This window comes from Quercus lobata, chromosome 11 (assembly GCF_001633185.2).
Source record: "Quercus lobata isolate SW786 chromosome 11, ValleyOak3.0 Primary Assembly, whole genome shotgun sequence".
NCBI lineage: Eukaryota > Viridiplantae > Streptophyta > Magnoliopsida > Fagales > Fagaceae > Quercus > Quercus lobata.
The window spans coordinates 34,937,546-34,955,454 of NC_044914.1; the positions used below are offsets into that span (position 1 = coordinate 34,937,546).

The 17,909-nt window shown below is 35.6% G+C and overlaps 1 protein-coding gene across 1 annotated transcript; it reads right to left on the reverse strand.

The window, feature by feature from the left end:
* Positions 1 to 10,225: 10,225 nt before the first annotated feature.
* LOC115967702 (protein ANTAGONIST OF LIKE HETEROCHROMATIN PROTEIN 1-like) lies at positions 10,226 to 12,089 on the reverse strand. Its single transcript, XM_031086840.1, has one exon. The coding sequence runs from the start codon at positions 11,870 to 11,872 to the stop codon at positions 10,559 to 10,561; it is 1,314 nt and encodes a 437-aa protein (XP_030942700.1). The 5' UTR covers positions 11,873 to 12,089; the 3' UTR covers positions 10,226 to 10,558.
* Positions 12,090 to 17,909: the final 5,820 nt, after the last annotated feature.

The window sequence follows — 17,909 nt, forward strand, 5'->3', positions numbered from 1 at the left end:
TTGCTTTTATAAGGTTTTCCAAACATAACTTTCATGTCACCTTACCTATGTATTATATCTATACATATCTATGCGTTTTCATCTATCTATATGTGTATATGTGTCTAAGCTACAATTTTCTTTGGTTCTCGGTTTGGTTGCTAATAAAATGTTGGGAAAGTAAAGAAAAGATTGATACTTTCTTTTTAAGGTGAATTTTTTAATGGGTTTTTTTTCAGCTATGACTTGGGAATAATAGGAAATTAAGGACCCACTGTTTTCTTTGATCTTTCTATTTGGTTGCTAGGAAGAAGTGAATGAAAGAAAACAAAGGTTTTAACCAAAAGATTTGTGCTTGCTGTTGTGTTTTTTTTCTTTTTTTTTTTTTAATTGGGCTCTCTTAGCAGTGAAGTGTGCATAATAGTAACATAATGTATTTACTTGTTTCATCCTTATTTGAGAGTTTTTTTGCATTACTTGTTTGATTACTGAGAAAATGTAGGAAAAAGTATGGAGTATTTGCTTTAATTGTTATTGCATAGTCTTTTATATTGAATTTATGAGTGAAGTTATTATTGCATTGTTATATACGTTCTTTTCTCCCTTACAGGCACATCGGAAGCATGCCGAGTATCTGAACAAAAAAATTGAGTTTTACGATGAATTAGCGATTGTGGTGGGAAAGGACACAGCCACAGGTGGCTTTGCTAAGTCCGGAGTGGATATCGAAAATGAGCCAGATAATGGGGATAGTGCAGAGTTTGTTGCAGATAATGTGAAGGAATGTGTGGTTGAAAAGGGGAAGAATGCAAATGAATCATCCACCACTGGGTCGGGAATTTCCAAGTCCCGCAAAAGAGGGCGTGCAGCTTCTAATGCTGATGATAGTGTGTTGACTGATCTGTCTGATCAACTGAAGGAAATAGCTGTCGCTCTGAAAGAAATTAATCGGGGTCCGGTAGATTATACAACTTTGTATAATGAGGTAATGGCTATGATGACGGATGGATATAGCGAAGATATGCTCGTTACTGCCTTCGATCATCTTTGTGAGAATGAGAAGACGGCACGTGGATTTTTAGCCAAGAATGCTAGGTTGAGGAAGCTGTGGTTAGATGGTTATTTTTTCTCACAAATTTGATTTGCTTATTTCATGTTGACTGTGATGGTAGATTTAGGAATTAACTTTTGTTGTAGTATTAATATTGACCTATCAATGTATTATATATGTACTCTTTTGTATTATTGGGACGATACAATTGCCCAAATTATGTATTTTTACTATTCAGATACCACAAATAGGTATCATTTTTGCATGCCATTGAGGTGTAATGCCAATGGTGAACGATTGATGTGGCTGTTTTTATATAAATATTATGGGTATATTCGAATGATTATGTTTGATGTTGAACCACCATAATTTTTGTATTGTTACAGATATGTATAGGGAATGCAGGTTCTTCTCCAATTCCTCCAAAACTTCATTCATGGATGGACGATTTTTTGGGTCAGATTCTAGATCATTTTCTGTAAAATGATCCAAATTATTTTCCGTAAAGTATTTTCCGAACCAAACATGGGAAAACATTTTCCGTAAAGTATTTTCCGTAAAATATTTGGACGAACCAAACACCGGAATTAATTTTCCGTAAAACGATTTCCGTAAAATATTTGGATGAATCAAACACCAGAATTGATTTTCCGTAAAACGATTTCTGAGACAGCCAAACACCCGAATACATTTTCCTTTTCCGGAAATTAGCATTTCCAGAAAATATGTATTTTCCGGAAAACGTTTTCCAGCAACCAAACACACCGTTAATGTCAACCTTGTTTCTGTTGACTTTACCAAGGTATGAATAGATCATTAGTCTACTGGAAGTTTAGAATTAGAACCCCTCCTAAATTGATTAAACAAATCTATGTTAGTAGTAGCTATTTGAAAAATTGAATATCCATGAGTTCTAATTACCTCAACTGGTAAAGTCTTTTATAGTTGAATAAGAGATTTGGGGTTCAATTTCCTATTATAGGTTAAAACTCTCTCTCTCTCTCTCTCAAAAAAAAAAAAAAAAAAAAAAAACTGAATATCCTAAAATAATGCAAGTGTCAAAAACAAATATTTTCAACCACCACCGAAGTTGTACTTAGCTGTAGTATCTAGTATCTATCAAATTGCTCAACATTATATATCCTAAATTGTTAAGACTTAAGAATATGAGAAATGATATGTCCACAACATTTTCACAACAAATCTTAAGTGGCAGGTTGTTACCAGTTGTTATTGTGGGGGCAAAAAAGTAATCTTAGTGTTAGGTTCAAATTTAAACCAATAACAACTAATCACCTATGATTTGTTGTAAAAATATTGTGGACGTAGCATCTCTCTAAGAATACAAAAAGAGGCAAGCGTTGAATATGGCTATCCCAGATTTTGTGGAGGATTTCACGTGAGTTGTAAAGGCTAGTATTAACCCAAATAATGAGGTAATTGATTTCATTCCAACTATAACTCCTTCCGTTAGAGCATTAGTATTGGTGGTGCTAAAAAGCTAAATTGCTATTTTTAGCACCACCAATTACAAAAATAGGAGCACATTGGTGGAGTTAAATGTATATATTTTAGCTTCTCAGCTATAATGCATAGTTAAAGATGGCTATGCACTGTAGCTCAAAGGTAAGATTTTTTTTTTTTAAAATTTTTGCGTTCACATTGATAAAGATTATTTAAATAATTATTTTTTTCCCTTTCACTTTTATTCCCGTTGCAACTCAATCCTCTCTTCCTCAACCTTATATTTTTTTTCCTTAGATTTCTCCCTTCCTCAACCTTGCCTGCCCAATCGCCGATTGCTCAGCTTCGGTCATCTTTTCCTCCACTCGTCGTCGACCTCGCCTATACTCTTCTCCCTTTAATTTTTTTTTTCTTTTCGTTTCTTTCTTCTTCTTCTTTTCCAGATCAGTGTGTTGGTGTGTGGGTTATGGGTATAGATCGGTTTGCTGGGTTTTGTGGGTTAGATCGGCGTGTGGTTTGTAGCTAGTTATGGGTTGTAGCTTGTGATGTGTTGGTTGTGGCCTGTGATGGGTGTTGTGGATGGCCATTGTTGATGTGGGTGGGTTTGTGGTGGTGATTTTTTTTTTTTTTTTTTTAATTTGAGTTGTGGTGGGCTGGTTGTGGTGATGAAGGTGGCTAGGTTTGGGGTTGCTGGGTCTGTGTTTGGCTAATTTGGGGTTGCTGGGTTTGGTGGTGGAGCCATGAGTGCTTGAGGCCAGTGAAGAATAGAGAAAATAATAATAAATGAATTGTTTATTGTAATATATATATTATTTAATTGTGTTGTTTATGATATTTTATTATGTTGAAAGCTAAAATAAAACCACCGATGTTGGGTATTTTGTAAAGTGAAAAGGTAAAATAGATAAAGTAACTTTTGGTAGAGCCAAATAGCTAAAATTATGGCTCCAAAAATGTGGATGCTCTTAGTCAATCCTCAAATTTTGAATTTCACATTAATGAGATAGACGTGGCTCTCCAAAAGTTTGAAGGCAATAAAACTCCTTGGAGGCCAAGTCTTATTTCATACTAACTCAAAAAGATTGCAAGGAGTCTTGAGTTACTAGGGGAGCTATATCATGAGGAGAGAATTCAATCCAAACCTGTAGCTCATTGCCAGAAACATATTTCTTGGCAAGAAAATGGACAATTGAATTGCCTATGCAGATGGAGTTTTTTCCGGTAAAGATATTCATCACATTAATGAATTGAAAGAAGAGGATCCTTTAGTGGAACCCCCCTCGCGTGAAATTGATCCATCCACAAGTCTCCTAGTGCCCCGCAAGTGGAAAATGTTTGCACGTAACAATAACCTCGAGGATTCTTCTATGACACAGACTGTATTGAGCAAAAGAAACAAAGGAGAGGAAGAATCAATGCTGCTTGAGTTACATAATAAGAAATTTTAGGTTTCAAAGGTAGACAAGCAGGAAAGTTTAATGGTGGAGGTTGTGATGTAGTCCCACCAATCCCAACGAGTTTCTTAGTTTAGAACTATCGTGGGCTTAGGAACCTACGTACAGGAAAGGAGCTTGAAGTAGTGGTTCGGGCAAAAGATCCCTTCGCAGTGTTTATAGCCGAAATATGAGCAGATGAAATAAGGCTAAAAGAAGTCCAGCGGAATTTAGACTTTGAGAATTTATTTTTTGTAGAAAGAAATATCAGAGGAGGTTTGGCTTTGTATTGGAGAAATTCAATTGATTTATCTGTTGATACTTTCTCAAAAACCCACATTGATGCTATAATTAACAAAGGGAAGGAAGATGCATAGAGGTTCACTAGTTTCTATGTTGAACCAGATACTCACAAATGCTATGAATCTTGGAATAAGCTTCGCTAGTTAAACAACAGATTCAACCTACCTTCACTTTGTGTGGGAGATTTCAATGAAATCGTGAGGAGCTCAGAAAAATTGGGAGAAAGTAACAGAAGCCAAACTCAAACACAGTTGTTTTGGGATGTCATTGATGAGTATGGTTTTCTCAACCTCAACTTTGTTGGCTCTCCATTTACCTGGCAAAAGCATTTTACAGATGGACACTCTTTATGGGAGAGATTAGACCAAGGCCTAGCCAACAACTATTGGCTCATGAAATTTGTTGGCACAAAAGTTCATCACTTACCATCCGATTCTTCTAATCATTGTCCTCTATGGATTGTACCCAATGGGATGGAGGTTGCTTGCTTCACCAAACCCTTTTGCTTTGAGGAAATGTGGTTATCTAATTAGGGTTGCTCGGATGTTGTCGAAGTAGTATGGTCATTTAGTGAGGTAACCAATCCAACTATAAAGGTTATGAGTAAAATTGAAAAGTGTGGTAAAGAATTGAAGAGATGGAACCGGGTTCATTTTGGGAATGTGAAAAGAAAGTTGGAGAAAAAAAGAAATTTGCTGAAAGCAGCTAAACAGGAAGCCATATGGATTGGGCAGAATTTTTGGGTCAGAATTTTAAAAAGGGAGATTTTGAAACTTATTGACAAGGAAAACAGGATATGGCTCCAACGGTCCAAGGTTCTATGGGCAGCACATGGAGACCAAAACTCAAAGTTCTATCACAGCCGTGCAACACAGAGAAAAAGAAAAAATTCCATACATAAAATTTAGGATGCATTGGGACAGTGGAGATGAAATCCTGAAGATATGGCACAATGCTTAACAGACTATTTCCAAGATCTGTTTACCTCGGCCCACCTACAACAATGTGAAGCAGCCACCAACTCCATTAACACAATCATCGGTGATGATATGAATATCCAGTGCTCTTCAGAATTCAAATCTTGGGAGGTAGAATTAGCCATAAAGCAGATGGCTCCACTAAAAGCTTCAGGACACGATGGTATGCCTCCCCTTTTCTACTAGCATTATTGGAATTTGGTTGGTAATGATATTAATCAATCTGTCCTTAATTTCATTAACATTGCTTCTTTACCTGAGCACTTGAATCATACTTTTATCACTCTCATCCCCAAGAAAAATAACCTTGAGTATGCCTCTGAGTTTAGACCAATTAGTTTATGTAATGTCTAGTATAAGATTTTCTCAAAAGTCTTGGCCAATAGGTTGAAAAGAATTTTACCAAAAATTATCACTGAACATCAAAGTGCTTTTACTAAAAGCCGTCTTATTTCTAATAATATTTTGGTAGCTTTTGAATCTTTACATAGCATGCAGAAACACTCAGGGAAAGATGACTTCATGGCCATTAAGCTTGATACGAGCAAAGCTTATGATAGGGTGGAGTGGCCATACCTTGACGTAGTGATGAGAAAGATGGGATTTAGTGATCAATGGATCAAGCTTCCTATGCTTCATGTTACATTAGTATCGTACTCTATACTTGTCAATGAAGAAGCTAAGGGCATGATACATCCCTCAAGAGGAATTCGACAAGGAGACCCACTCTCCCCTTTCCTATTTCTCCTATGCACAGAAGGATTACACGGTCTCATCAATAAAGTAGCAAGCCAGGGTGATATACGAGGATATTCACTTGGCAGATATTACCTTCGTATTACCCACCTCTTTTTTGCAGATGACAGTCAATTGTTTTGTAGGGCAACCATTCAGGAGTGTCAGATGATTTTAGACATCCTTGATACATATGGAATGTGCTCGAGGCAGCAAATAAGTAGGAGCAAAACTACTATTTTTGTTTTTAGCAAGTCCACTTCTGAAGAAATTAGGGATCACATTAAACAAGCATTGGGTGTTCCAGAAATAAGGCAATATGAAAAATATCTGAGGTTGCTATCTCTAGTGGGGAGAAACAAAAAAGAAAGGAAAGGGTATGACAAAAATTTCAAGGATGGAAAGAAAAATTATTATCTCAAGTAGGAAGGGAAATTTTAATAAAGGTCGTGGTCCAAGCCAACCCCATCTACACAATGAGCTGTTTCAAGCTCCTTGTGGGGTTCTGTAATGAGATTGAAAGCCTTATTAGAAAGTTTTGGTGGGGACAGAAGGGCGACCGAAGAAAAGTTCATTGGTTAAGTGGGAAACTCTTTGCCAATCAAAATTTGTTGGAGGTATGGCTTCAAAGACCTAGTTTGTTACAATGAAGCTTTGCTGGCAAAGCAAGCTTGGAGACTTTTACACAACAAAGACTCGCTATTTTACCGGGTTTTTTAAGCTAAATTTTTCCCTAGATGTTCTATTATGGAGGCTTCTGATTCTAGTTCGGGTTCATATGCATGGCGCAGTATTTTAAAAGGTTGTGATGTTCTATTAGAAGGTGCGAAGTGGAGAGTGGGTTGTGGGGATTCCATTGGAGTGTGGTTGGACTCATGGTTACCATCCTAGAATTTTATCTCCATTAGTTGCAGGTTTTGAAGATGCTAAAGTTGTTGATCTCATTGATCTAGTTTCAAAATAGTGGGATGTTCATCTCTTACAAGGCCTGTTTAATTCTCAAGAGGTTGAGTTGATAATGAGTATTCCCTTATGTCGTTCCTATGTTGAGGATAAGCTTGTTTGGCCTTTCACTCCCTCAGGCACATACACTGTGAAGCTAGGATACAGATTTCTTGTAAATGAGAATTCCATCAATTCTGCTCCTATGAATTCGAATCAAAATGATGGAGTTTGGAAGCTTATTTGGGCACTGTCTGTCCCTAACAAAGTCAAAAACTTTGTCTGGAGGTCTTGTAGAGATGCGTTGCTAATAAAGTATAACCTGAGGAGATGTCAAATTCTGATGGACGATGCCTGTGACCACTGCCAATCCTCCATAGAAACGGTATTGCATGCTGTGTGGGACTGCCCAAAAATTTCGAGAGTTTGAGATACATATCAGGAGCTTAATTTTCATCGTAGACTCAGATTTACTGCTCTATAACTACAGTGAAGGAAAAAATTTGAAGTTGATTGTGATGCTTATGTGGACAATCTAGTTTCATCGAAACCAGATTTTGACAAACAGCTCTAACTATCCCATCACGCAGGTTGCTCAGAATTCACAGGAAGCTCTCCAACTCTTTTGCCAAGCAAAGTTCACTCCCCCATCTCTGCGTTCAGCCCCTTCACCTCCATGGGTAAGGTGGTCTCCTCCAATAGCAAACACTCTTAGGGTGAATTTTGATGGTGCTACTTTCAGGGATATCGGGAAGGCAGGCCTGGGAGTGGTGATTTGCAACGACCAAGGACATGTCCTGGCTTCACTCTCTCAGCAAATTCCTCTACCTCATTCCTCAGATGTGGTAGAAGCCTTGGCAGCAGCACGAGCTATCTCCTTTACCCTTGAGCTTGGTTGCTCCTCTTTTATTGTTGAAGGTGACTCTGAAAGTGTGATCAACACCCTCAACAGCGCAGAACAATCTTTATCCCCTTTTGGCCATATCCTTGCATCAGCCAAGGCCACTGCAGAAGCCATTTGTTGTATTTCTTTCTCACATATTCGTAAACTAGGTAATTCTGTTGCTTACAATCTAGCAAAACATGTCAGACATGTTAGAGATTTCTCGATGTGAATGGAGGATGTTCTACTACACCTTAACTCTATTTTGTTTACTGATAACGGTTGATTTTTTCTTCAATGAAAGTTTCGAGGTTTCTTTCTCAAAAAAAAAAAAAAAAAAAAGAGAGAGAGAGAGAGAGAGAATAATCTGTATATTAATGTATATTTTCTATGTATAATACTCTACCATAGAGAGCCTTATATAGACATAGATTATATAGTATGTGTGAAGTAAAAGTAATATGAGTGTACAAATACAGTGCACTAGGCCCAAGCCCAATGGACTATACTAACGTATATACTAAACACTAATCAGTAATCATTATAACTTACTGATATTGTCCAATTTTTTTCATAAAGGAGTCACTGAGATCAAATCCCTCACTCACACTTGTTACAAGAAAAAAAAATGAATAAAATGATTTATCAGATAGGCGAAGATCTTCATCCATTTGTACATTCATATAGATAAATAGTATTTGATGTGTTGTGTGTATCAATTATTGTTAAATGATAATGACAAAAATGCAATACTGTGTGAGGAGTGAAAACTTATTCATCTTATTTAGTACCAAATTAAACAAAAAAAAAGTCTTAAAACTTGGAATTTAGGCCATCGAATAACAAAAAGAAACTACTCAAATGTATTTTGGGCAACATTAAATTAAATATTTTCACTAATTTTGCAATTCTTACAACTGCAGACTAGTATATTATTTAAACCAAATTGTTTTTAGGGAAATTTAGGAAAAATCAATGAAAATTATAAGGAAGAAGAGACTTAGATGCACAGAATGATCATTTTCTTTAAGACGATATTCATCTCCACTCGATTGAGTTTACTAATGGGTTGTAGGTAAATTGTTTCCAGGATACAGTTAAACCAAGATTCTACGAGTAGCAAACTTGGAGAATTCTGTGAATTTTTATCTATGCTGTGCATAATCTATATTAAAAAGAAAAAGAAAACAATTTTTAATTTATAAAATAATGAAGAATTACCAACGAAAATGCATCTTTGAAAAGTCACTCATGTTTGGACAAGTACTTTAAAACTTTACCACTACAATCTAGCTGTCATGGACACAAATAAGTTTATTTCCCTTTTTTCTTTTGCAAAATTCTTTATAAGTAAACTTTCTGTAAATATCTCACTTAAGCGAAAATGCATCTCACTCAAGTGAACTACCTTTTCTTGCTCAAGCAAACTCTTCAATAACCGTAATAAAATCTAGATAAAAAGTTTTGTCTATCCCTCGCTCATGCAAGATCCAAACAAGAAGTTCACTTGTTCCTCACTTCAAGTGAGATCTTAAACTCAATTTTATTTTACTTGAAATTGCTCTCCATTATTCTACTATTCAAGTAGGATCCCTCTTTAGTTATAACATGTATATATACATATATATACAACTACTTTCCATCACCATGACCAAAGAATGCAGCTTGCTATCTTGGACCTTGGTTCCTAAACTGCAACCAGGGCGATTCTAAGGAACATGCTTTGCAATCAACAACCCCAACCCCCCCCCCCCCCCACCACTTCCGAAGTTGGGTACAAAGACACATCTGGCCCATTTGCATAAGCTTGAATGACAAGTGAATTAACTAAGAGAGAGCTATTTGCAACAATTGAGTATTAAACAATGCCTTCACTATTCAATTTACTGCAACTATGACTGTAATAATCTATTAATTTAATCTATAACCCAAGTTTGGGAATCCCATTACAGAATATAAAATGGCTGTGCCAAACTATAAAAACATTCTCTAAAAGCTTTTTGGTGTCGATCTTTTCAATCTTTTTTGCTTTTAGCTGACAGTTACTGTCTTCAATCAACTTACATTTGAAGATACCCTCTAGTATATTTCAACGTCACAGTCACAACCCACAAGGGAACATAAGCACAAGAAGAACACGAAATGTTTTCAGTTGAGAACCAATCAATCAATATAAAAGTATCAACATTGAGGTAAACCATATTTACCAATTCAGTGTGTCCCTGGATCAGAAACGATAAAGGGAAAACATTTTAAGGTTTTTATTTGTCACTAGCATTGAAGATTCACCTCCTTTCCATTGGAAAGCTAAATGAAATATCGAAAAGCCTTTTGCAGAACTACAAAAGACAGACAAACAAGCTTTCAAGTTTCAACTAACTGAGAAATAAGAATAACTATGTCCAACAGATAGTTATCACAATCTTTTTTTTTAAAGATATGATTTACAATCTTGAGGGAGAGGGAAAAAAAATATCCCCTGCATTTCACTTTAAAAATTAGTACAAAGATGCTGAACTGAATGCATCTTCAAAAATTAATTGGCAAGCAAATGGAACAAAATTGGAGCAACAGAAAAGTTCTCTAATCTTATGGATCTCTATTTTTTTTTTTGTTTAAATGTAAAATCTGAAGGAACATTTTGATAATCTTCTATCTAAAAAATCTCAACTACCTATCTAAAAAATGTTGACCAGAACAATGTTAGCTACCTCCTTCTAAAATCCACAATAAGCCGACTCCTAATTGGTTTTGAACTGCACCAAACAACTAAATGCTCATAGAACAATCTTCAATCATGTAACTCATTTGCTCTTGTAGCCAATGCATTTCTTATATCAGAAGCCTTGCTCCCAATCAAATTCTCCTCCAACCCACTATAGTAGTCAGTGCTCTGATAACAGTCCCCCAATCCATCCCCCAAAGCCGTATAGTCCTCCCTCATAAGCAACGCATTGTGAAGCATGGAACAAGCACCAATATAAGCAACTGCAATCTTAAACTCCTCCTCTACAGGCCTGCTCAAAACACCCCAATTCTTCAAACTAGCACTGGCTTTAAGCCCCGAAACACGCATCAAACTATGCACCTTATTGAAATTCTCTTCACAAGAACCAGGCAAGGCTTCCACATAAGGTACCATTAACCAAGGAAGCAAAGGGTACCCTCTATTTCCAACTAAATACTGATTCACAGCCACACCATTTACATTCACTGGAGGTGAATTCAATAACCTTCCTTCTTCAATATCCTTACACAAAGTCGATGACTTTAGAACCTTATAATCAGCCTTATTGCCGCGATAGCCTGCGACAATGCTGAGGATTCGACAGGAGGAATCGACAACTATTTGAGCAGCAATGCTATGTTCTTCAATTTCATCATTTTTCTTGACAACCTTGAACCTTGTACACTCTAGTACACCACAACAATTTGGCAATCCAGTGAGGGTTTGAAACGCTGTGGACACGGATTCAAGCTCGTTTGGGGTAGGGAAAGTGACCCAGAATCGAAAATCGGTGCAAAGAACACGGCATAATTGTTTGGTACAGAATTTCGCTACTGACTCGGAGACACCGAATCGGTTAGATATTTCGGGGTAATCGGACCCAGTGGCCAAGCGATACAGACCGAGACCGAGACGAAGCTCGGCGGAGAGGTTCAAGGGTGAACCAACAGGGTCACGACACTCTAGCAATGGTTCGAGCAAGCCAGAGAGCCATTCAAAGGTTGAGGAGGTCATTCTGAAGCAATTCTTGAAGGAATCGGGGGTCCGAGTCAGAACGAGTTGGACTCGGCCGCCACCGAGTCGAGGTCCGAGTTCTGGGTTTTCTTCATCATCGATGGGTCCAGCTTCTGGTTCTGGCAAATGGGTTCGCTTGCGTTTCCGGGAAATTGAGAGGAAACCGAGGGAGGCGGCGATTTTTTGTATGGAAAGGAAGTGGTGGATGAGAGGGAAAAGGTTTGCATTGGAATTGGAATTGGTGGAATTACTGGAATTGGAATTGAGGGAAAGTGGAGCGGAGGAAGGGAAAAGAAGGAGGAGGAGAAGGATGAGTTCAGAGATCAAGGATGAGAGTAAAGCTGCCAATTTCCGGGATTCCATGTATCTTTTTGTATTTTTTTGGGGGATTTTATTTTTTTTGTCGAGAATTTGATTTTCTTGGGAATCGAGGACAGTTGTTATGTGAATGGAGGGTGAATCTTTGTGTTGATGGGAAATCTGTATTGGAGGAAGAGATACCTAGGCACATTATTACTGGGCGTGGTGAGAGTGAGACTCATTTGGAAGCTTTCGATTGGTTCAAAAAAGGTAACTTGTTTTTAATTGGGAAATTTGGGCGTTGTCAACTTTGTGCCTTTCTTGATCAACAGAGGCCGATTACTATAATATTCCATTTTTATTTCTCACCACCAATAATATGATATTTTTTAGAAGAAAGTTGGCAATTCCATTAAATAAAAAAAAAAGAAAAAAAAGGCTTGGATTACAACTAGAAGGAGGGGTGAAACATCTCTCTTTCACATCAATAAATTTATATAATATTTTTTAAAAAAAAATACTAATTATTTAACATACATACAGAGAAATGAGAAAAAAGTTATAAAAAAATTAACACTGATATATATTTAAAATGGCCTATAAATCTATATAATGTAAATAACATATTTAGTAAGGTTATGAAGAACAAAATTTTTAGGAATGAACTTGAGAAAAACTAACCTAAAGGATTCCATGCAAACTTTAACATCTGCAATTAAATGGCTATACAAGGAGAGAGAAGTTTCTTTAGCTTGCAAAGAAGAGGTGATAATAATCTTGGACAAACTCAAATAGCTTTTAGAATACTTAAATCTTGGACAAACTCAATAGTATTAACTGCTGCCAAAGCTCCAATCTCTGACATTGATTGAGGGAGATATATTAACAAATTTAAGACATAAGTTATGAAAAACCTGGTAAATCAGTTGTGTTTTTTCTTCTTAAAAAAAGTTTTTTTCTTTTTTGAATGATTAATTCTAAAATCAAAATTTTATTGAAGTGATATATTATGATTGATGAAATATTATTTTTATTGACATTATTGATACCACTTATATTGTGCTCTAATCAAAATATATTAACTTTAACCATTGTAAAATATAATTCTAATAAAAAAATTTAGTCGTTGTAAAAATAGAATTATGAAAAATGTTGTGTATAGGTATGTGATTTTTTCAATAGATACAATATAACTTCAATATGTGGGTTCCAATTAGCTCAACTGGTAAAGTCTCTAATGGTTATATAAGAGATTTGAGGTTCAGTCCCTGCCTACACCAAAAACTGATTGGTGTCTTGGTTTGATGATAAAGAGCTATCATCAGGAGCGGACGCCATAGGTTTAAATTCTCTCAAAAAAAAAATATAACTTCAATATATGACATTCATTATATGATGATTGTTCTTTATTATAAACTTTACTAATTAAGCTAATTGGAGCCAACAGATTTAGGGTAGGTTGATGTTATTATTTTTCTTGTTAATTTTTAATTATGTTTTAAATTTGTAAGCAAGACTAAGAAGGAGAGTTGTTGATGGTGTCCAACTATTTTAAGGCATATTAATTAAAAATTTAATGAATTTTGAGTAAGTTATATTGTATAATAACAACCAAATATTTGGGTGTATTTGTGAGTTGTAAATTTGTAGCAGCTAAATGGCCATCAATGTTACCAAAAACAAAAATTTGATATAAACTACATAATTTTCTCTTCTCTTTTTAAGTGTAAGAATTAATATGATAAATAAAGATGGATAGCGGTTTCACATTTGATTTTTTCCCTTGAGAGGATAATTTATAATTTTATTTTCATAAGAAATAAAAAGTATCATTTAGTTATAAATACTTCTTTTTTAGCTTGGTTTATATATACAACCCATCCCCTGTCTTGAACCTAAGACCCCCCACATTTTCTTCACATTTTGTTATGTGTAAGTTTAATTTATTAAACTTTTTTATTTAGATATTTCTCAGAACCTAAAAATATTTATATTCTAAAATACTTACAAAGTTCAAAACAACATTACAAGATGATATAATGGTATCTAATGAACCAACTGACGACAAGTTTCAAACCAACAAAGTTAATTGTTAGAAGAGAACCAATAAATGTGATGATCACTTATTCTTGATTGCTAGCTTCTTAATTTTGTAATAATGCCTAACCTCCACAGAGTAAAACTAATATAATTTTTGCTGATAAAGAATGACGATAAAAGTCAATTACTCTAACTTGCGTAGAGAATGCAACTTTTGAAGCTAATGTGATAATAGGGATGAATAGTACGTCAGATCCTATCTTTGAGAGAATATGGCATTTTAGGTTGTTAGCCTTCCACCATTCCAAAGCATTAAAATATGAATCTGAATCTTTTGTGCATATAAAAACACCTTCCAATATTCTGTAGAATAAGGTTGTTTGACAACATGATATGCATAATAGGTCTTCGAATGAGTCGGATGGAAGGAAAACCAAGTTTAGTATGCAAGAGAGAAAAAGGGGCAAAACCTTCAATCAAATCACTTTAGAAACCATGGAAAAAGATGTAAAATGCTATTCATAAAGTCTTAAGAAATGGATGACCACCTCTAGAGTGTTAAAGATGTAAAATGCTATTCATAAAGTCTTAAGAAAATAAAAGATTTTTATTATTATTAAAAAAACTTTATTACAACAAAAAATATTGTTGCTATAGGTTACTGTAACAAAAATTTTTGTTGCAATAAAGTACCTCTAGAAACTTATTGCAACAAATCTTTTTATTGCGATAGGTCACTGCAACAGTAATATTTGTTGCAATAAAGTACCTCTATCAACTTATTGCAACAAAACATTTTGTTGCGATAAGTTACCACAACAATAATTTTTGTTGCGATGGAATTTCATTTGAGGACTAGCCTTCTAATTATCCCAAGGACGGGTGAGGTCTAGAATCCAAACATCTCTAGTCTCGATGGTGTTTTTGCAAAAGGATGTCATTAGCTGAAAGACCTCCTCAAGGTCTGGGTAAGTTCGGTTGTGACATACTGTGATTGGGCTACCTATGAAGGGAATTAATGCGAATTCCCAGCCTGTGAGAAACAAAAAAAATAGAAAAAACACACGCCAAAGAAAAACAATTACATGCACAAGATAGTATTTACGTGGTTCGATAATTTGCCTACGTCCACGAAGTTACAGGGATTTCACTATTATCAGGGAAAAAGAAATACAAGGTGCGGCTACGGTTTTCCCTCACACTCAAAAACACGACGACAACACAATAAAACCCTAATCACAAAATTGCGTTTTCTACACAAAACGGGCCAAAAAAAATTTCTCGCTTCGGCTTGGGCCTGTCTACCCAAGCCTCCGCTTTATGAACTAAACCTCAAAAAATCTCCCATTAAAAACCATACAACATTATTCAGGTCAGGTCGGGTCGGGTCATCAAAATCAAATTAAACAAAACTAGGCTCCACAAAACCCAACAGCCCATAAAATAGAGATGAGTGCCTACCACTATGAAGGATCTGGAGTGAGAAAATTCAACAACTTCCAATAATGGAAATAGCTTCTTTGGGCTGAACTCTTGCTTTTCCTTTTCCTTTTCCCATCTTGTACAAACTGAAAAATATGAAGGAGGAGGACATGCTTCAGGCTCTGGGACTTTAATGAGATAGTAGTGTACAAACCTATCTTCCAACCTTTCTCCATAGAAACAGATTTGAAATTCATAAGATAGACTTGGTGGCGCTAACATTGAAGAAACAAATCCTTTCTCCATTGAAGCAGTTTTCTATGTGAGAAGAGAGACTGCCAAGGGTTTGGGTAAGGGTTTTTTTTTTTTTTTTTTTTTTTTTTTTTTTTTTTAATTTTAGCAAAAGGTAAGTAAAGGGTTCAGGTAAGGGTTAGAAATTAAGGATTTCAGGTTTGTATTATATATATATACTAGTCGAAAGCCAAACCCTATAAGAACGACACCATTTGGTTTTCATTTGTTAAAGAGTCAGTCATGTGTTTTATTATGATGTGCAAAGGTATTGATTTGCTGTTCATGAACGACAGCGTTTTGCTCTCCTTCATTAACAATTTTTTTCAGTAAAAAAAAAAAAAAAAAAAATGAAAACTATGACACTAGCTTGGCTCTAATGATTACCCTTAACCGCTTAATGGATGACCATCTCTACTGTGTTAAAGGAATGACCTCCATGCCACAAATACAACGCCTGCTCAAATAAGAATTTGGAGATACTGGCTTATTTGGTAGAGGTGTTTGAGTAGTATTGTTTGTAGTTTTTTGAAATATCTGTGGAAATATGTGTAATGTTGTTTAAAAACTGAAAATGGATGTTTGAAATGCCCTACCAAACGGGCCCTAAAAAGTTTGACAGAATCAGACCTTAAATAGCTAGCACATGTGTTAGTAAAGTCCAAATTTCCTATCTCACTTTTCTAACTCCATTCTATACTCCACAAATAAAAACATGCCACATGTCCACTTATTTAATTAAATCCTAAATTTATGTCTTTCCTAATTTCAATAACCTAAAAAGAAAAAAAAAAAAAAAGACCATTCTATTCCCACTGTGGACACCACCACCACCACCTTTTGCCAGTCGCCACTGTCTAGAGCTTTGACACCATCAATGCCGCAAGTCATAGCCAACCACCACCGCTAATCCACTGCCTCCAATGAAACTTATGCCTTTCCACTTCATTCATCTCAAACCCATTAAAAAAACCCACTCGGCACCACCACGCTACCACCCTCTCCTCACCTCTCTCCATTTCAGCAACCAAAATACCCTTCAGGCTTTAGATATCAAGATATTACAATCTGGTTAATTGGTTTTTCACTCCAATAATGTGGAACTTATAGTTATATTCTTATAATGGTTCCAAATAATTATTAGTAGAAGTTAGACATAGATGTCATGCCTACTGATCAAAACAAATGTCTGGAACTCTTTTGATGTTTGAGCAGAGATGGGGCCATGTGACTAAGGCTAGGACGTATGAGTCGTATAACCACTACTTCAAAGTCCGTGAATGAGGATTGGGTGGGGTTTTTTTTGGGTTTGAGAGGGATAAAGTAGTAGAGTGATGGATTTCTTTAGAGGTGGTGGGTTGGTGGCGGTGTTCGGCCATTACTTGATGGAATCAGCACTTTTGATAGGGGGCGGCTGGCGAAGTCTGGTGATAGTGGCAGTAGGAATACGATAGTTGCTTTTTTAATTTTTATTTTAGGTTATTGAAATTAGGAAAGACATAAATTTAGTATTTAGGGTCCGTTTGGATTGAGCTTATTTTTGCTAAAACTGAAAACTGAAACTGAAAATACTGTAACAAAATAATTTTTAAATGTGTGAATAGTATCGTGGGACCCATTTTTAATAAAAAAAGTTCCTGAAAAATGGAATTTATGGGTCCGTGAACAGTGCATTCGTACACTGTTCACAGTTGATTTAGTCAAATAGTGAGGCTAAACCCAAAAAAAAAAAAAAAAAATCAGAAAATGCACCGCTGGATTCAGCGAAAAATGCTAAATCCAAACGGGTACTTAATTAAATAAGTGGCCATGTGGCATGTTTTTATTTGTGGAGTATAGAGTGGAGTAAAAAAATTGAGACAGAAGATTTAGACTCGTGTTAGTACTTGAACATTAATTACTAGGATGAAATGGAAAAATAGAGAGCAAACAACTTACATGTCCCTCACAAGGAATTCAACTAAGTGGCATTAGTTACTCCATCGATTTGGGAAAGATGAATTTATGGGGAGACCTCATTGAGGTGTTTGTGAAGCAATTCTCCTACAATACAATAATTGATGTGCACTTGAAGGATTTGAAGACAATAAAGTCAAGGAGCAATGAAATAGTCTTTGAATATCTAGCCTAGTGAAGGGAAAATACTTTAATGATGATAAACTGCCTCGCTGAAAATGATCAAGTAAATATGATTGTAAAAATTTTCTTACAGGTGTATTGTGTATTGTGATTGTGATTGTGATTGACTATTTTATTTTCCCATTATGAATTTTGAGAAATTGTGTGACTAACTGACTATGGCATTTTCACTCAAAGAAAAGAAAAGAAAAAAAAGAAAAAAGAAAAA

Excerpts from the sequence above, each read along its gene's own strand:
- LOC115967702 (XM_031086840.1), bottom strand. The coding sequence starts at position 11,872 with ATGGAATCCCGGAAATTGGCAGCTTTACTCTCATCCTTGATCTCTGAA.